Source organism: Corvus moneduloides, chromosome 1, assembly GCF_009650955.1.
Source record: "Corvus moneduloides isolate bCorMon1 chromosome 1, bCorMon1.pri, whole genome shotgun sequence".
Taxonomy (NCBI): Eukaryota; Metazoa; Chordata; class Aves; order Passeriformes; family Corvidae; genus Corvus; species Corvus moneduloides.
This window is the reverse complement of record NC_045476.1, coordinates 77,535,010-77,555,383: the sequence shown is the minus strand read 5'-3', so window position 1 is coordinate 77,555,383 and position 20,374 is coordinate 77,535,010. Positions and strand designations below refer to the sequence as shown.

Sequence of the window (20,374 nt, the reverse complement as noted above, 5' to 3'; positions counted from 1 at the left end):
TTGCCCTTGTAGCTGCAATTCTAAGCAGCAAAGTTTATTTGGAATATATTTCTAGAAACAACTTTCAACATCAAATATTAAAGGTTCTGTTACAGATGTCATCTGAGCAAGCAGCAAGATGTAAATTTAAAACATACAGTATATTTTTCTTTTTCATTAAAGACAAAAGATTACACAGTTAAGCATATGGAAGCCCATAGGACAAATCAGCTTACCACAAAAAGGAAAAAGAAAAAAACCCCAAACCTAAAAAAACCCCGTTCCTGAGAATTTTAAGATTGCAAGATTGCAGTAAGGACTCTCATTTTTAAAAAGGTCAAGCGACAAACATTTCAGACAGAGGCTTCAAACCTCTGAACGACAGCCATGCTAGTATGTGGCTCACTGCTGAAGTGTTCACAAGAGAAAACTACAAATGAGATTTTGCAATGAGGATTAAGTTTTAAGATAGTTGCCCGAACCTACACTGGAATTCCTGCCCTCACCCACTCCCTCTCCTGCCATCCCCCCAAAAGCTGACAGAAAGATTTGCAGCACACTGATTCACATTTACACATTCTGATGTAAGACAAAGGTAAAGCTGTGTAACTGAAGGATCTTGGAAAAAATTTTTCATCACGTTAGTAAAAAAAGCTCAGCACCTTGCAGATCAAAGAATATTTAACTATTTTGTTTGACTATTAAACACAGAAACAAAAGTCTAAGAAGATAACAAAGCAGTAAAAACTTGAACATAACATTGAAGAAATACTCAAATAACATAACTGATGTTGTACTACAACATTTTACTTCATTTAAGTACAGAAAATGTCACCCATCCTATGATTTATAAAGTACACAAAATAAGTACATAAAAGAAACCAAACCCCATCAAAAGATGATCATATATGTCCATATATACATAGAACGTACACACCTAAAATGTGCAAATTTCTTTTAATGCAAGTTAAACAAAACATTTGCAGGATAGAGTTGTACAATGATAATGGAAGATAGATTTCTACATATCCTAATGGTGTTTCCTATCTACAGCCAGTGCAAACTTACAAGGCACAAACTCAATGCTGATGCTGTAGTGTTGTAAGTTACATTCAGGCACATCTCCATTTGCAGTTCTGCAGGAAAAGAGCAATGGAAGTGCTACTTCTATACTAAACTGCCAGCCTTCTCTCACAGTTCAAGCAATAAATTGATGTAACCTATATGCTACAGTTACCAGTGGGATTCTGGGTTAATTTATCCCTGGAAAGGCTGTGGCTAAACATCTGTCCTAATCTCCTTACATGTGAAAGTATGCTATTTCCCAAAATACCTACCAGACATTCTCCAAAGACTACATATACCTTGCCAGCCTCAATGCGTGGGATCTTACAGGGTATTACTAATGCTTTTTTCTAACTTCAGTCAAAACTTCTGCAGGAAGTGAATCCAGATTTTAAAAACCAAAACAACAAATAAATCCAAACAACCCCCCCAGAACAGCCAGCAAAACACCTTCTGAGTTACTTGCATTTAACAAACTTCTGTTAAATTGCATAGTGACAGTGTGTACCAGCTAGTAAAGAGTTAAAAACAAAAGCTTGCTGTTTAAGGCAAAATTTTAACACAGCATAGCAGAAAAAAGCCAAATAACAGGTCCATCAATATTTAATCTAAGTACTGGCCCATGTAGTCTTATCCTCACAGTGTCTTCTTTCTTACTTTAACAGCAAACCCACACTTGCAGTATGCTTGATTAGAAAATTTTGTTGTGTTTTCCTAAATGAAATGAGAGCAATTAATATGTATGCTGATTGACTGATACTGAAAACACCTGACAAATATGTTCTCTCCCACCCCTTAAAAAGGTTTTTGACTTTACTGGGAGTTAAAAACTCACTGGTATCCAGGTCTAATATACTACCTAAAATAGAACTAGTAATTTAAAGCTTTCTAGTATTTATTAGACATTACCACATCACTTTGCTGTCTCACCCTAAAATTGCATTTTTGTATTATTTTTCAATAGAAGACATTTAATAGACATCTGAGGAAAACAATACAATATAAAAGCTTAAGGGTCTTTGCAAAGGTATCTTCTATTCCTTCTGCAAAGTTAGAAGGGAGTGATTTTATTGGCATTTATTTGAATTGCCATCAATAAAGACACAGGAATACTTTAAAAAGTTCTAACACTTCACACATATCTTTGGTTTAGCCTTCCTGACCAAAGTCTTCTGTAAACTTCTTTAACTTCTCCAGATCCTGTTCATTAACTGTTGGTTTTGTGCTACTGAGCGACATGAGCATATCGGCCTGTCAGAACAAAAACAAACAAGTGTTTTCAGAAACAACTATAGGACCACTGCTACCAATTTTGCTGCCAGGATAAATATGCATTAAAAAAAAAACATTAAGAAGTTCCTATTTACACAAAACTTTAAGTAAGCCTGAACACTTCTGCGCAGAGGCAGCATTTTAACCCTTTGAAGACAGACAACGGCAAGTGAGTTTTCCAGTAACAAAACCACAACCTCAGGTTTAGGTTTAAGCCACTCATCCATTCAAGTTTTATTCATCCCTTTTTTGAAAAGAACTGAACTTCCTTTTTTTTTTTGGTCAGTTACTGTTTTCAACCTGTGATTAACTACAGCAGATTAAGTGGAAAATAATCAGATGTTCCCACGTACTCTTCACAGTCCAGCAATGTAGAACAGTAGTTTGTGATTCATCTCTAGCAAAGTTTTACTGCTCATGACTGATTATTTCGGTCTCTTCAATTCAGTCAATTTCCTAGATAAATATCCAGATGTGAGGAAAGGGAGTTTAGAAAATAATTCATAGGTCTATGAAGTTGAAAGCAGCAGTTAAAATACACTGGGAATAAAAAGGGGAAAGAAAATTCCTAAGAATTCCTAAAAAGAATCAATTCCTAGCCAAGGGCAACTGAAGAAAGTAGATGCCCAACACCTCATATTACTATAAAATTATGGGTAAATCCGAAAGTTAGTATAATGATTTTCTACATGTGGTATTTGTCTCATCAGACTAGAGGCACCCTGCTTAAAAAGAACTAAAGCCTTATCTTTTAGGGACAAGAACTGATTTTGGACACTGAAACAGCTGCCTTTAGTATATCAGAGCCCAAGTACCATTAGAAGCACACTAGGACTGCTGTCTTTAATTCCAGGAAAGATTAAAAATCCAATCAGACCATGCAGGGAGAAGTTTTAGGGCATGCCTGCACCTGCATAAATCCTTTTCTACTTCCTCAGTATGCAAATACACACAGGAAATTCTTTTCTGAAATACAGTGATGGTTCTGTTTACAAAGCAGTGCCTGTGATCCCCATGAAATGCATTGATTTCTTTCATTCCTTACAGGACTGTTTGCACACAGGAAACTACAGCAGCAGATTTGTTATGAAGTGCTTCCCACAAACTTTGTACTTAAATTCAAAATTTTCTTCTGCTGCTCTTGGGGAAAAATACAGAATGAGTGTCCAGCAATTATTTTTTTCTTAAGCAGTGAACTAAAATTGAAAACTGTCTTACATATTTTATTCCCTAGGCCAAAACAAGTATTTTAATATGCACAAAAAAAAACCAGCAGAAAGAGCTGTATCACCTATGATGAATTTTAACCAAAACTACCATTACATCCAAAATCTTCTTAGATTTTGGTTTTATACTTGTATCTATTTCATGGGCAATATTTACCTATAGCACATCCCTCCCCAATTTACAATGAATGTAATTTTCTGTTTCCCAGTATTTATGCCACAGTGATGAGAAGAAAGTGTATCATGGTGCAGGAACCCTAAAGGTTTTGAATGAATAAAAGCCAAGTGAAAGAACAGTGGAAGAGCTAGATACTGTCTGTGGATGAGAGGACGGCAGCTGCAGGCCAGCAGACAAGAATAAGAAATGCTTATCAGGGATAGACAGCTGTCTTTTTCATAAGCATGCCATACTGCAGTGCTGTATGTTGAGAATTCAAATGTTATCTGGAACGCCCAGCATTTCTGAAAACAAACATCTCATCCAATTGTCCTGAAAAGGACTCTTTACCTTAAAGCCTTTTCAGAGTTGTGCAAGGCAAGAAAGAAATGCTACAAAGAATACCTACCATGGAAACTTTAGGCTCCAGTAATTTATCACTTGGGACCTCCATCCATGTCATTTCTATGGCTTCAGGATCACCTGGAGAGCAGGGAGTGAATAAATCTACTATTGTATTTGGATTAAGCAGTGATGGTCCTTTTACCTAAAAATAAGAAAACACTCAGTTTAGGGGAGTTATTATTTTAAAGACAGAAACCAGAAGCTGAACAGCACCCTAAGCAAAAACATTCCTTGATTTTATGCAGATGCCCTACCCATTGGGAAGACATGGCCTGTGAAAGAGAAATTGTACAAGTGTACTGGTATTGTTCACCTTGAAAACATGCAGATGTAGCCAGATACTTAAATTCACTTCAGGTCAAATCCCAGAAGCCACGTCCTCCTAAGGGTGAGGATTTCTGTGGAAAATTGACATGCCAGGAAATCTGCTTGGAGAAGACCAGCCTTCCTGGTCCCTGGTCACTTCAGGAGTTCATCCGTCACTCGTTAGCGGCTCTCTAAAAGCCTCCCAGAGCGTTTCGCTCTGACCCGCCGCGTTCCCAAGCTCCCGGCGCCTTTCCCGGCACCGCCCGAGCAGCGCTCCGTGGGACACAGCGCCACCTAGCGGGAGAACAGACCAGCCTTTCCTGCCGCCCCAGGCAGACGGGCAGACCCCAAAAAGCCGCGCCGTGTCTGCTCCCTTCCCGCAGTACACTCCTCACTGCCCGGCACCGACTACTGCTTCCCCGCGCCGGTACCCGCAGCACCACACACCCCCGGCAACTCGGAGCATATGCAGAGGTTGAAGGACAATACACTAACTGGCTATGGACAGAACAGGATTTGCTATTCCAAACTGCATTTAGAGCAAGATGCTGGAGAGCAGATTGTAATATTCAACATGCGCTCTGACAGGCCTGCATTATCAGTATGGCAAGGAAAAGTTTACAGTTAATTACTGACCACTGAGGAAAGCTCTGCTGAACTGAGGCAAGCTGTCTGTTATAATGCAAATAATAACTCTAAGATTTTGCTTATAAAAACAAAATCACATCCAATTAAAGCATTAACAATACAAGTGGAATCAACTTGGCTTATGTCAGAGCCTTCAAAATATTGCAGTTGTGGGTTTTTTCCTTCCTTTTTTTTTTCCTGAGCAAAACTAAGTAAGATGCAAGAAGTCCTTTTGAAGTTGTTCTGCAAACTGTGACAACTGAGGTTATTTCATTGCTCCATGGCAAGCTGAAAACATGCCTCAGATTGTTCCAAATTTGAACAAGATGCTAAAAGCTAATAGCCCTTTAGCCAGAAATGTCCTTGTCACTTAAAGACAACAGATAAATAATTCAGACATCACGGCTTAAGGGAAGCAAGCATCTGAAAAATCCTTGATATATCAAAATAACTGCTTATTTATCAACAAATACAGTTTACATCAGATTGTTACTCTGAGCTGTCCCCAGAAGTTAAACTTACTGTCCTCTCATATTCTGGACCATACTGGATTTAAGTGTGTCTTTCTCTTTGAATCTTAGGCTGAGTGAGTTCACTTGAAGAAACTACATTGAAAAAAAAGAGCCTATCTTCAAAGTGAGTGTAGCTGCTTGGTTCAGGGCCCTTAACCCTTTTATGTCAGGTTGAGCTACTGGTAAAAAAATTGTAATTGTAACTGAGATGACAAAGAACTGCTGCCAACACAACATACATGGTACTCAACAGCTTAGGATCTAAAATTTTTCCTACTGCACCTGCTCTTTTGAAAAGCAACAAATTAAAGCTTCCTTTTACAGCAATCAGCACCTCTGCAGAATATCCTGATCCACCTTCACCCAAGACACATGAATTTCTGTAAAAATCAAACTTTGCACTAAAAATATTAACAAAAACTACCTTTAGTCTGGGTCTACTTTAAAATATGCTACACAGCAAAATAAAATTTTATTAAACTGATACACTTGTATCTATTTTAACCTCTCTTTATAACCATTGATATTACCACATCAGTATCTTTTATTTTTCATTTAAGAGTTTAATAGTTTACAGGGAACAATTAATTTAACTGAACAAGCATCTGTGCAAATTTTCCAGGGGAAAGACATTCCCAGATTTAATGGATTTAGACTGGTGGTAAAGAGTGCCAATTGGTTCTTGTTCAGATAAAGTTTCTGAGATCCAAATATTGTGAAGAAATGTTTAAGTCAGTACATAGCATGTAGAGGTAACTGGGAGATAAGCCAAACAATATAAATAGGCTCTTTGGTGTGCACCTATATAAAAGTAAAGTGGTTTTTACATTGCAGCAGTGTAAATGAAACACAGACTTCGCTCAGTTTTGTTGCATCTTCACTATTGTCACAAGTAACACCGACTCAATGTTTCTACCAGGACTCTACAAGAACCCTAATTTTTTCAGTTTCAAAAATATGCCAAGTAAACAGAATGTGCTTAAGCATAATCCATCTGTTCTCAAGTGGATGAGGGATACATTTATTTTTTTTCCCAACATGTTAAGAACCACTTAAATTGAAATAGAAAAAGAGCACTTCTGTAACACTGCCATTTCAGTCAAACTGCAAACTGAATGCTTTTAACACGCTCTAGAGACATTAAGAGTCAGAGCATGAATATTCAGAAATCAGGTCCACCAGACTTACAGCAGGACCTAGGGGCCTATGGGGAAAGGAAGAACAGTTCTCCCCAGTCAATAAAAGGGACATTCATAAGCATGCAGTATTACCTCAAACCAAATTCAGTTTATTTGCAAGGAATTTTCAAATTAAGACTGTTATAGATGAAATAACTTGAAAAAATTTAATTCCTACTTACTTTTTTAAAGTGAGTTGCTGATTGCACTTTTCTAACAGGCTGCATCAGTGCATCACGGACAATGATGCTTATATCTGCGCCAGAATAGCGCTCAGTTTTCTTCCCAAGCTCTCGAAAATCTGATTCTTTTAGGTCATTTGGAGTTGACCCAAGGTGAAGCTTGAACATTGCAGCCCTGGCATGGTCTTCAGGTAAAGAAATATAAATACGCTTCTCAAACCTGGTTTAAAAAACAAAAAACCAAAGTGTTCCCAAGATGCCAGCTCATGCAGGTGCACACTGGAAAGAGCTCATGCAAATAAGTATACAGTTTGATCCTAACAGTATTAGAAAGAAGCAGTTTCAGTATAACAAACCTTTAAAAAAAAAAAATCTGAGGCAAATATTCGGCAACCTATTCTCATAAATAATACTTCAGTTAGCATAAGCTAACATCCAGAATATAGCAACTGCTTCCTTTACATTACAAAACCCTTCTCCTCAGATGTTTTTCCAGCAGAGTTTGAGTCTAAAAAGAAAAAACTGAGAGGAAGGAATCTTTAAGTCTTGAAGTGTATTTGAACAGATTTCACACTCAAAGAAAGAACTGCCTGATAACAAGTTTATGCAACAACTTTCCACGGTCTCCAACTAAATTAAGAAAATACCACAGATGGAAGTAAATTTGAAGTAATTCTCAAGAAAACATTGGTAACTGCAGTTCCTCCTTTGAAGCTGCATCTGTTCTCAGAGTGGAGATTACCTCCCACACACAAAGTAAGAGCAACTCCAAATTCTGCTGAACACAATTAACCTGATAGACATGACAAAGTGGCCCAAATCCATGAAAAATTAATTTTATTACAGCCATTGTTGTACAAAAGTTCCTTTAAGTCTTGTGGACAAGAGCTAGGGAATTTCTCTTTCATGTTGCTGAGAATGAGAAAATGGTTTGGGTTGAGAGTGACCTTGAAGATATCTAGTTCCAACCTCCCTGCCACAGGCAGGGACACCTTCCCCTAGACCAGCTTACTCAAAGCCCCATCCAACCTGGCCTTGAACACTTCCAATGATGGGACATCCACAACTTCTCTGGGCAACCTAAACCCATCTCCTTCCAGTTTGAACAACTGCCCCTTGTCCTGGCATTACAAGCCTGGGAAAAAAAAACCAAGGAACATCTTTCCATCTTTCTACTAAGCTCCCTTTATAGATTGAAAGGCCACAATAAGGTCTCTCTGGATCCTTCTCTTCTCCAGGATGAACAGCCCCTACTCTTACAGCCTGCCTTCAGAGGAAAGATATTCTGATCACTCTCATGGCCCCCTTTTGGACCCACTCCATCAGGTCCGTGTTTGTCTTTTACTGTGGATCCCAACCAAAGCTGGAAATTCAAAGATGGAATTTCAAGAGTGACTTGAAATTTTCAGCAACACCTTCACCTCTATATCTGGCTCATACAACAATAGAGTCATACAGATGGGAAGTGACATCTGGAGGTCACCTGGTCCAACCCCAAATCAAATTGAAGTATGGCCAGTTTCAATTAAGTTTATAAATAAAAAACACTGTCAGTCACAAAAAAACAATGATTCTTTAGCCTACAAAAATGGCCACTATCCAAGCTGTGTCCTCATCACAACATAATCCTATTTGTCACATAACTGTATGTGTCCTCTGCTTGCTCTGCAGCTCAGAGAAAGATCCAACTAATCAGGTACAGGCAGTCCTCTATCTGCAAAAGTCCTTTATCTGCAAAACAGCGGGTAAAAATCACAAGTTACCCCTGACCAGGAGAAAAACATGGTGTTTCTGTGTAAGGTTACATTTCCACGAAAGAACTCAAGCTACTCACCAGTTTGTTTGCAGCTGAAAAGAAAAGCTCTACCCCCTCTTGTCCTTCTGAGGTGTGTATTTTCTAACTTGTCCCCCAAGTCCACCAGAAAACTAACAAGCAAGCACAAAACTCTGTTTCTTCAAGCATAATCATCTAGCCAAGAAATCAGATAAACTACAGGGCCAATGTAAGAGTGAAAAACCTACCTCTCTAAAGGGGCAAGGGGCTATTAGTTGGGCTAAGTGCACCTCATGGAATTGAGTCGCAGAACATTAACCATGTCTGCAAATATGAGCTGGATGAACACCTCGAGTACTCTCTGGCTGAAGGCTCACACCAGTTGAGAATTTCACACCATGAAAAAAATGCCATCATACCTTCTCCTGATAGCAGAATCCAAAACCCAGGGTATGTTTGTTGCTCCTAAGACCAAGATTCCTTCATTGTCAACACCAACCCCTATATCAAGGCAGAAATAATTTCCTTGTTTAGATGATGAACAGAGACTGTTTTAAAAAAATCATCAAAATTTAGTGGGGTGGAATGTATTTTTAGTGTTCTCCTACAAGCTACACTTAAAAATACAGATCTTAATTTCTCTGTCTGATTCTGAAAACCAAATAAACTTACCTTGCATCTGGACTAGAAATTCTGTTTTTATCCGTCTAGCAGCCTCACTTTCATTTTCACTTCTTGACCCGCACAGGGAATCTATCTCATCAATGAAGATGATAGAAGGTTTGTTTTCTCTGGCAAGCTGGAACAAGTTTTTCACTAATCTTAAAGAAGGAAACAGCTTTAGCTATATTAATAATTACAACAGCAGAAACACGTAACTTGAGATTGTGATACAGTCATTTCCTTTAGAGAAAGAAAGAAAAAAGGTGCATTAACATAAAGCTACTCAAAGACACAACATTCTTCCAGCTCCAAGACTCAGAATTAGAATGAGAGAGCCCAGCATAATGAGAAAAAAATTAAGAGTGCTCCAGGCATGACTTTTCAAGATAAAGCCCTTTTTCAGTTTACACTTCTACATGACAGCCTGGACTATACAAAACCACCACTCTAGAAAGCCTTTTTCTTTTGAATCTTTCTCTTAACATCTCTAACTTATATTAATTCTAGAGATTTTGTAAGATGTAACATGTATATTTACTTTACACAACTTTATTTACTAAATAATTTTTATATGACAAGAAGCATTGGTTTGCAAAACAAACAAACAAAACAACCTAAAACAAACCCCAGAATACTTCTAGCCATCTCTCATGAACACATTTTACTAGGTTAAAAAAAATACGACTATGCTGGGAAATTCTTCGTATTACAGCACTAAATCTCAGGCAATAATCTCAAATAAAGTCAAACATAAAATCTAATGCCAAGCCAGTTCTGTATTCCTTTTGCAATAGAAAAGAAGCAGCTTAAGGTTTCCAGCTTTCTGGGGAAAAAAATAACTCAGTTCAAACACTTTATCTAACAGCCTTTCTTCCCCATTCTATCAACTTTAAATAGCGTTGCTCAGTTGTCCCACACTTCAAACTATTAAAGCATGGTTGTGACAAGTATGCTTATCAGTATATGAAAATCCTTTCCCCTATAGAACCAGAGCTTTTGATTAATTTAAGAAATCTCTTTTGGAAGACTAAATGGACAAATTCCTGGACTTCTAGACTGCAACCAACACGTCACTCCTGGTCTTCTGGTTTCCTGGTCTTCTTCACGTATCACATAGTGACAAATGAAGACTTAGCATAGGGACCCACAAAATTTCCTTTCATGGCTGCTTCTGTCCTTCAACCTATCTTTGCAAGTCTCTTACTTCTTTCAGATTTTGTTTGAAATTGGGATGAAGTAAAAACCCACCTCTGTATGGACAAAGAAATGCCACATAGCTGCTGGGGAGATGCCAAGCAGCAATTAACTCAGCACTTCAGACTGATACAGTGTACAATCACAGCTGAATTCAGAAGGGAAATGAGCTCTGTGGTGCTCCCAAAATCTTTCTGAGCAGGTTTAAAAACTATCTTGAGCACACAAGAGAGTTTCTCAAAATGCAGCACGTAATGGTATCTTTATATGGCACTGCAGCATGAAGCACAGAAAGACCTGTAGTGTGTTTTTTAAAAGACAAGACTATTCCCTCAAATTCTTTACAGTAACTTATCTCACTCTGTATTACTTTCTTATTCACAATGTTTTCCTGGACCTCTGGCAACTCCAACTTACTTTTCACTTTCACCTAACCACTTTGAGACAAGGTCAGATGAAGATACTGAGAAGAAGGTAGAGTTGTTTGCTTCTGTTGCCACAGCTTTTGCTAAATAAGACTTTCCTGTTCCTGGTGGTCCAAATAGAAGAATTCCTCTCCAGGGTGTTCTCTTGCCTGCAAGAGAGAAACCAGCAGTTTTCAAAACAGTGTAGAACAACTGAACCTATTTTTTGATTATGCTCCCCTAAGGTGCTCGCTTGGAGGTTTTCCGCATCTACCCATGAAACTTCCGTCAGATGGATCCCAATCTCTTTGTTAAGAGCTCGGCTTGAGTTTGTGATACATGGACACAACACACTTCACAGGCCCCAGTGTCAGTCCTGACTGGCCAATGGTAAATGCATGCTGTAATCCTGACCTGTAAACAGGTGTGGAAATTTAATGGGCAGGATGACTGCTTCTTTAAGTGCTTCTTTGGCACCTTCAAGGCCAGCAACATCACTCCATTTGACATTTGGTCGCTCCATAACAATTGCTCCTGTAAGAAAAGATTGTCTAAGTTAGTGATGTACATATCTTTCCACAATGACAACAAATTCCATTTGGTGAAAAAAAAAGAAAAAAAAAAAAAATCTATGCCCATGTCTATCCTGAATAAAAACAAGGCATTTCTAAGATGATAGAAACACTGAACTCTGTTAGTCAAATGGATGTTATTTTCACAGAAATCTGTCACACTGATACACCACAATAGATCTTGGATAACCAGAATATTCCTGAGTTAGTAGAAGTCCTGGCACCATCTCTTCACTAAATCACCACTGCACTTCCCAAAAACCTAAAAATTTCATTTTAAACAATGAGCTAGCTGCACTAACTCAGGATTTTTAAAGATTTTCCAGCAGATGAAGTAACTTGTTGGGTATCTCCAGATGTGCAGCAAACAAACGGATCATCTAACAGGAAAGAGGTGTGACAGGTAGGGCTGAAAGCATCAGAAAGGTTATATGGATCCTCCTTAGCTGCAGAAGTATTTTCTTAGTCAAGGCACATTCTCTCAAAGTTTAGCACCAAGTCTCATCTCCCTCAATCAATGAGTTCAGCCAGCTGAGCTGCAATTTAGCCTTCGCTTCAGATTGGCTAGTCTGACATGCTAAAAATTTAGTCTCAACTACTTGTAGATTTGGAAGCTTGGAACTCAGCTAGTAATTGAGTATTAAATCTTGTAATCCTAGCCACTACTTCTGCTATCTGAGATCAGATTCATGTGAGAAGAAACAAAGTCTTTATAGTGAGAGACAGGATAGGAGTTCAATATTCATCAATTTTCTGCCAGTTTTAAAAACCAGAACACTGTCCCTTATAACTGTGCACAGGATTAAATAAATGTGCAGAGAAGTAGAAAAAGCGCAGTACAGTTTCCAACTGAGATATGACAGCTCCTGAAATTACACAGGTACAAGATCTGGTAAATGCATTTGATCTTCGTTACAGTCGAAAACAGGAGAACTATGAGGTTTCTTCAGATCCATAAGCACCTTCTGGTAGCGAAGTTCTGAACAGTTCTTCATTATTAAAGGGAAATAAATATCTAAAAAGCCTCCTTTTTACTGCACACACAACTGCTGGTAGCTGCTACATGTTGCTTCACTGACTGTGTTCTGTATTTGAATTCAAAAACCCAAACTATGCTACTGAGCTGGGAGAGCATTATCACTGCATATGAGAAAATGCTACCTGTTACTATAAATGGGCAAGAATCCATGTTTTTCACTTGTAAATGTGAATACAAGTCTTTTTTGTGAAAACAGTCCTGCTTACACTAAGTATTTGTATCATCATTTCCTTAGCCTCTAGGCAACACACTAGTGCACAGTGCACTTCAGAGTAAAAACTACTCATTCAGTTTAGCCAATAGCTCCCTGGGATTTTGCAACTTCTGTTGGAAAATGCTAGCTTGATAGGTGATACAATTTTAACATGAAGCACAGGGCGCAGGAGATACATTTCAATATGGTCACTGTTTAAGTTCATGGCACACAAGTCCATTTACTTCCATAAAGACTATGCTTTTGCATGTAAAGATTACATACTAGTTGAGCCACTTACAGACATTAAGTTAATCCATAAAATTTAGATGGCAAAAATATAGGAACTTGCTTGACTGAAGTCACCACTATTTAAAGAAAAGGATGCTTCAAATTACCTTGAAGTTGATTCTGTAGCTTCTTTTTTTCAGGGTCCTCTGATTCCCCTTCCCCATCACTGTCATTCCTGATTTGGAGACAAAATGTTGAAATATAGTAAGGGAGACTGCTGTCTTACGATAAAAATCAGAATGCAAAAAGCAGAAAACCCACCAGGCTGAGGAATCAAAGAAACATTGAGATGCTTTCAGACCTCTACAGGTTTACATGATTGTAGAAAAGCAGAAGTACACTTTTCTATGATTTTGTTCCAACTCACCCTCCTTTGCAATTTCAACTTCCTCTTATGGGTCTGAGACCTCTTAGCACTTCTACGTGCTTTGAGCCAGACTTTAGGAAACACAGCCCTTATATCCAGCAACACAGAGGTGCTAGAATGGTTTGTAGACACCGGCACTTGTCCTCTATCTGGACTTGCAACAGGACTTGGCCAATTCCATCTAGTACTACGAAACTCTCGTCTTACCAGAGCAAAGAAAGCTGGAAGTTAAAGAAGGAGGAGAGACTAGATAGTGAACAACTGGAGTGAAGGTCATAAAAATACACGTAGCCTGGGTGGTATTACCATTTTCTTCCATTATAAATAAGCAGAACATGGTACATGTCAAAAAATAAAACTGATGAGATGAGCAAACAATGAAAAAGACTGAAAATCAGGTAAAGTTTTAAAAGACAACTGAGAACTTTAGCTATTCAGGACTCCTAAAAAGGGCAGTCCCACCAGAAGGTATCATCCTGAATCCTTCCTCCCTCCTATCCCTATAAAAGCAGTAGCAAATGCAAAAGAGGCTGGGCTTGTTTGGGTGGCTCTGCTTGTTCAACTTTCTGATATGCAAAGTGAGAAACAAATCTAAGAGAAGGGAAGCAGCGGAGAGACCAGGCAGCAGCAATACATTAGAGGGATTCAGTCCACCTTACAGAACTTTATCCTACATAGGGCTTTTCATCTCTTATCAAGTGTGAGACAGATCAAACTCAGTAACCCCAGCAGTCATCAGTCTGAAATTATTTTCTAGTTAGTAGGTATTTAAACACAGAAAAACTTTAAAGGTCATCAGGCTCATTGCCATTAAATCCAATAATCACTGGATTCAGCTGTTAGTCTGAAGCAACTTTCATTCTTCAGTGAATTTCCTTTGCAAATGTTCACATCTTAGTAAACAAGCACAGAAATGCTTTGATGGTAATTCATGTTATTTTTATTAACCCACTGTATTTCAGAATTAGAAGTCATGTGAAGCATTTCAGAAACATAAGTTAAAATGATCTTTGAATAGTTGAAGTTTCGAATAAGCTGAGTTCAGGAAGTATTTTGCTTTACCTTCTCCAAAAACATACCCTTTTCCTTCAGCAGGACCAGACTCTTTAACTGGTTTTGGTGCAGTTTTTTCTCTCTTTTTCAGATATTCTTTCAGCTTTTCTGCTCGGTCCAAGTATTCTGTACATTTTGCTCTAATGCTTCGTTTTGCTTTATCACCCTGTGCTTCATCTAAGAGTTTGAAGAGAAACAATTTGTTAACAGCAAAACACATGTGCATCAATCAAAAAACAAGACCAAAAATCTGTCTTCTTTATCTCTTATCAACATACCTCTCTCAGGGCTCACCACATAACCAAACATCTCAACTACTCATTTTTCCACTATACCTTGGAAAGAACTGACCAAAAGGATGTCATCGTGTAACAGTGATCAAATATTCACCTGAACATTGCCTTGGCTTAAAATTTGACTCTAGAGGATTAAGGACAACAGCATTGGAAGCTTTTCTGTCAGCCTTTCAAGCTGCTAGACATTGCCTTAATAACTCCTTTGCTAAAATAGCTAATCTAGAAGCTGCTTGCGCTAGGCAATTTTTTATTTAGAAGCATACTTGATTCTTCCATAGGCCGTTAATTTTAAAAGATAAAGAAACATTACATAAAACATTTGAAAGAACTAGGTGTGTTTCAACAGCCACACTGTTCTCATAATCACTATTATAGTATTTCAAATCAACAGTCAAAATTTAACATGTCAGGTTTATGTGCTAAGTTTCTGAAAGTACATCAGTATTGTTAAAAGCACAGAAAGTGATATTCTGTAAGATTTAAATGGACAGGAAGTGATAAACACAGATTATCCTAATAATAAAGGACCGTAGAGAAAACAGTATTTTTTTCAAATCATGAAGATCTGTAAGTATACTTTCATCAGGCAAGCAACCCAGCCCACTTACATAAGGGCTGTACCTACATTAAGAAAGCCCACTCCTTGCATACAAACACTGAATGTGACACAAAAGGTACACAGAACTGTGAAAAGGCGTAAAATAATGAGAATATGGAAACCGAAGAAAAATTGTTACATAGAAGTCCATCTCATACATTTTCTTGGCCAAGATAAACAGCAAGACTATGACATTAAGGAGCAAAAAATGCCAGCAGAGAGGCTGTAGAAGGGCAAGCAGCATGAATTAAAGGAGCAAAAAACACTGCAGATACAGCAAAGACTTAATGTGTAACGTGGTTTTCAGCACAACAGAAATACAGGGATCCCTGTACTTATTGTCGTATTTCCTCGTGCAGTGGCCAGCTTGAAACACTGCTACAAAAGTCCAGAGGAGAGACAGCAAACATCTGCCTCCTGTCTTAAAAAAACCTAAAACAAAACACAAGTGAAAAATAATCTGATTTCTTAAAAGAATGGAACAAGCACACAACACAGTAAAGGCAAAAGCTGCAAAATATATGACCTCAGTCAAACTACAATTAGCAAGTATCATCTGTTGATGAGAGCAGAAATTTAAATACTGCTGTCAACATAAGAGAATACTCTTGAGCAATCTGACGACGAAACTCTACGTAATCATCCAATACATCCCACTTACATTTAACAACATGGAGAAAATACTGCACAGCATGTTGGTACAAGCGGAAGGCTTCCTCATAGTTTCCTGCTTTATCTTCTTGTGCTGCCTTGGTAGCAAGGTCTATTGCTTTCTGTAATACAAACAAATGATTAATTGCTGTGTATTTTCCATGATCAGAGACCATTTAAGCTGTTACAGTTCTTTGATGGCCAGTTTTTCTGCTCTTCAACATTTACCCACCCCCCAAATTTGGGGGCAATTGATTATCCTAGGTGGTTTTGTACAAGACACAGTATTTCCTTTTATGAACAGCAGGATTTACAAACTGCTGAAATTGACTAGCACACAAAAAAATGCAAGTGAGAAGAACAAGTTTCTGTGTACTAAGCTGGAACTAATACTATTTTGTCTATGCAGTTTTTCTTACCAATCTCTTGCATTTATTATGGCAGGATCTGGAAAGCCATTATAAGGCTTGGGGTTTTTTTTATCACAGACCTAGACACTTTGAACTATGGTACAGATGTCCTGTTTAGGGCATGGTTTAGTGATACACTTGATAGTGGCTGGGTTAATGGTTGGATTCAATCTTATCCAACCTAAACAATTCTATGATTCTATGACTGATGACATCAGTAAACCTTGCAAACAGCAGTCAATACAGGAAGTACTTGACTACAACCACTGAAACTAGCACTATCTATGCTTGGAGACATCTTCAAAGAACAATTTCTTGGCTTCTCTAGAAGGATTTAGGTTCTTGATACCCTAGTGAGAAACTCTAATTATCACTCCAGTGGGAGAGGAGAACCCCCCCCCCCACCCACAAACAGAGACCATACCCAAATCTCGAGCATCAAAAAGTTCTATGAGAAGCTACGAATGGATTTTTAATTTATTTGTTCAGCTAGTTTCAAACAAATCTGACTGTGGTCTAAGCCACTGCATTGCACACACTGCCCTGTGGATTTATTGGTATCACAGCTATTCCGTTGCTCTGAAGTGCTTATTACTTTTTATTACACTTTCCTCCTTGGAATGCCCATACTACTTCAAGACAATTAAAACTGTCATTTTGACCACTGGTTCATGCAAGTTAGAAAATCAGCCACAGTTAACCAACACCAACTAAATATTCTGTAGTCCCTCACCTATTTTTTTCTCATGTGGTTCCTTTTCCTAAGCATTGTTAGTATGCCCAAGATGATTGTGTAATGTCAGGGAGCAGGGTTGAGAGCTTGAACTGCAGCAAGGAGTTTCCATTAGGCATTCCAGTACAGATACTTTTGCCACTATCTAGACACTGTGCTGTGTTTCAGGCAGAACAAAGCAAGTAAACAATAGCCATGAAAGAAACAGCAAAATATTGCATTCTACTGCTTTGTGTTGCTGCCTTGGAAGCAAAGATCATCTCAACAGATATACCTGAAATCAAAGGTATTTAAAAACAATGAACCAATTAAACAGACTCTATGTCTCTGTTGTGGCAGGTGTTGGAGCAAGCATCTGTTTCTTTGGAACAGAACCGAAGTCTTTCCTTTTTGGAGAGGCCAGGAGCTGATAAGCAGTTTCCCAGGTGTGAATTGACAGCTGCCTCCTTGCCACCCATTTTATGCTGATTCCCTTACGCACCTCTGTGAATCATTCAAATCTAGCAACAGAGCAAAAATTAACCCCCCAAAAAGTTATTTTCATATTAAAGTTCTTAAGTCCTGTCAGCGACTTTAATTACCACGGGGCAGCCCAATAATTCCTGGATCCAGTACAACAAAGACAGTGATACATGTGACATTAATCCCAAACAATAAATGGCACAGATCACGTGCTGAAACAGAACTGTTTTCTCACAGTTTTAGCAGGTGATCTTTGTCTGTTCCTCTGAAATAGGCAAAAGTCTGCATCACGTATGTCCTGGTTTTGCTCTATTCTCTTTTTGTAAACAGCCAAAGACTATTACCTGGCTATTAGATTGTCAGCTCTAATACTTCATTACATCGGCTGCATCTTAGCCTGTTACTGTGAAGAACATCACTGCTATCAAACAGAAAATCATTATTAGAAAGTTGTAAGAACTAGGGCATAGATGACCAGCTCTAACTATCCCTGAGGCACAAACTATGTTTTATCAGGCCATGGGTTTATAGTTTGATGAACATCACCCAAGGAAAGAATGTCAGCTTAAAGAGGTGTCATTCTTCTCCTGCTTATTATAGATCCTGTAACATCTCTAGCTTTGCCAATGCAAACATCACACTGCTAGTGTAAACACTGCATACAGAAATGATCGTGGTTCAAACAGCCGAAAAGAGGACTGTTTGGAACGCACTTATTTCACTTCGGGATCTGTTTTGCTGGCCAGCCGCAGAACCGATTACGCAGCCCCACCGAGGGTTAAAACAAGCGGAACAGCAGAGCAGGCAAGGGCTTCCTACAGCCACCAGCAGCTTACCGGCAACACAAGCCAAACCACACGTTCAGACCACAAGAGGCAACAGCGCTTCCCGGGCGGACACCAGGCCCCGCTGCCCGCGTCCCGCAGGCTGCTGCCCCCAGGGACCCCCTTCCCAGGGACCCCCTTCCCAGGGACCCCCTTCCCAGGGTTTCAGCGCCCGGCGCGGTGAGGGCTAACCCGGAGGGCTCTGCCACCCCAAGCCGAGTGCCCCCACGCCCCTTGGCTGCGGCTGCCGCGGCGCTCCCGGCGGCGCCCCCGGCCCGCTGAGCAGGAGGCGTCCCTGTTCCCCGGCTCCGCCCGCAGCCCCGGCCCGGGACACCCCCGGCCGCGCTCCTTCCTGGCACCGCCCCCCGCCCGCCGCCGCTTGCCGGGTCCGCCCCGCCCCGGGCAGGCCCGGCGTCCCTCTACCTGCAGGTTGCCGGTGTTGGCCGCCATGGCGGCGCGGCGGAGGGGAGGGAGCGGGAGGAGAGCGGAGCGGGGAGCGGGCCCGGCTGCCGGTGGCGCAGCGCCCCTGCCCCGTCGCCCGCAGAACCGAAACCGCGGCCTCCGCGCCGCTTCCGCAGCGAGCGCCCAGCGCCGCTTCCGCCTCCGCTTCCGGGCACGCCCCGAGCGCCCGGCCCGCCCCCGGCCGCGGGTGCTCCCCGGGCCAGCGCTCGCCGATAGGGTGTTTGGGCTTGGGAGGGATCTTGGAGATCACTCAGTCCCACCCCGCTGCCAAGGCAGCGTCACCTGGAGCAGGTGACACAGGAACGCACCCAGGTTCGGTTTGGAATCTCTCCAGAGGAGATTCCACGACCTCCCTGGGCAGCCTGTCCCGGTGCTCTGCCACCCTCAACGTAAAGAAGTTTTTCCTCATGTTGAGGTGGGACTACTTGGGTTTTGGTTTAGAGCTGCTGCTCTCCATCCTGTCGCGGGGCACGACCAAAAAGAGTCTGGCACCATCCTCTTGGCACCCGCCTTGGAGATATTTATATGCATTAAATAAGATCCTCTCTCAGTCCTCTCTTGTCCAGACTAAACAGGCCCAAACTTGTTTAATCAATTCTGACGCAGTCATGAGCAAGTGTCACTCACCTATGGGTTAGTAATGAAGATCAGGTGACGTGCGATGCTCACAGAGTGGGGAGGAGGAAGTGACTCAACACACAACCAATTACAAACCAGTTCTGGAAAGCCAACTTGCTGTATGCGTGTGGGGATGTCTGCTAAGTGCGTGCCGTATCTTCCCCTCTGGTACTTTAATTCCTTTATGGCAAAAAAAAAGAAGTATCTGGGATAATTAACTATAATAAACCCCATTCTTCCAAGTACCTCCAAGTTACCACAGTGCGGGTTTGACTTAATAATTCCAGTGTAACATTCTTGATTTTATTTTGTAATAAAAGTCCACTGAACTTTTTTAATACTGTCAGTAGGCTGTTCTGGGCAGAGGGAAAACGGCATATCCACAGTTCCCCCTGTACCAGGGAATGTTGTGGCAATCTCTTCATTAAGTCATCTGGTTGGCAGTTTATTTTGGTGAGTGTCCTCACATGTTGAGGATGCTTTGGTTGATTTTTAGATATGGTCAGTAACAGCTATTCTCCTTGGCTTGACTGCAAATGTGTAAAGATATGATGTAGGAAAGATTAAGTCATGTAATCAGGCTTTGGGAAATGAGATGGTAAAGAGAATTTGCCACAAAAGACAACTGGAATTGGCCAAAGCGAAAGGAGAGATGATGATTTATTTCTAAAGGAACCTTACAGTTGTGTGCTCATCAGGATTCAAGTGTGGCATCGATGGTAGGAAGTGCTCAAGAAAACTGTGGGTTAAATCATGTACATCTATTTCTTTCTTATTCCATCTTCAAAGGATGAGGCAAACCTATTCCTTTTACTCTTTCATGGTAGATTATACCATTATGAAGCCTTTGGGCTACTTTTA

The 20,374-nt window shown here is 40.1% G+C and overlaps 1 protein-coding gene across 3 annotated transcripts; it reads right to left on the bottom strand.

The window, feature by feature from the left end:
• VPS4B (vacuolar protein sorting 4 homolog B) lies at nucleotides 1-19,044 on the bottom strand. 3 transcript variants are annotated; one of them, XM_032116969.1, is made up of 11 exons: nucleotides 18,857-19,043; nucleotides 16,015-16,126; nucleotides 14,486-14,636; nucleotides 13,147-13,214; nucleotides 11,359-11,478; nucleotides 10,958-11,114; nucleotides 9,356-9,504; nucleotides 9,103-9,184; nucleotides 6,910-7,129; nucleotides 4,109-4,246; nucleotides 1-2,295 (listed from the first exon to the last, which is right to left on the bottom strand). In XM_032116969.1, the coding sequence occupies exons 1-11, from the start codon at nucleotides 18,881-18,883 to the stop codon at nucleotides 2,194-2,196; spliced, it is 1,326 nt and encodes a 441-aa protein (XP_031972860.1). In that variant the 5' UTR covers nucleotides 18,884-19,043; the 3' UTR covers nucleotides 1-2,193. The 3 variants fall into 3 exon arrangements, with proteins under 3 accessions (XP_031972860.1, XP_031972851.1, XP_031972870.1); XM_032116979.1 differs by lacking the exon at nucleotides 1-2,295 and adding an exon at nucleotides 2,326-2,772 and having other exon boundaries at nucleotides 18,857-19,044; XM_032116960.1 differs by lacking the exon at nucleotides 18,857-19,043 and having other exon boundaries at nucleotides 16,015-16,195.
• Nucleotides 19,045-20,374: the final 1,330 nt, after the last annotated feature.

Excerpts from the sequence above, each read along its gene's own strand:
- VPS4B (XM_032116960.1), bottom strand. The coding sequence starts at position 16,180 with ATGGTCTCTGATCATGGAAAATACACAGCAATTAATCATTTGTTTGTA. Across the intron at positions 9,505-10,957 it reads TGGTTAGGTGAAAGTGAAAA|ATTAGTGAAAAACTTGTTCC; the intron begins GTAAGTTGGAGT and ends TCCTTCTTTAAG. Across the intron at positions 9,185-9,355 it reads ATTTCTAGTCCAGATGCAAG|GGGTTGGTGTTGACAATGAA; the intron begins GTAAGTTTATTT and ends GCCTTGATATAG.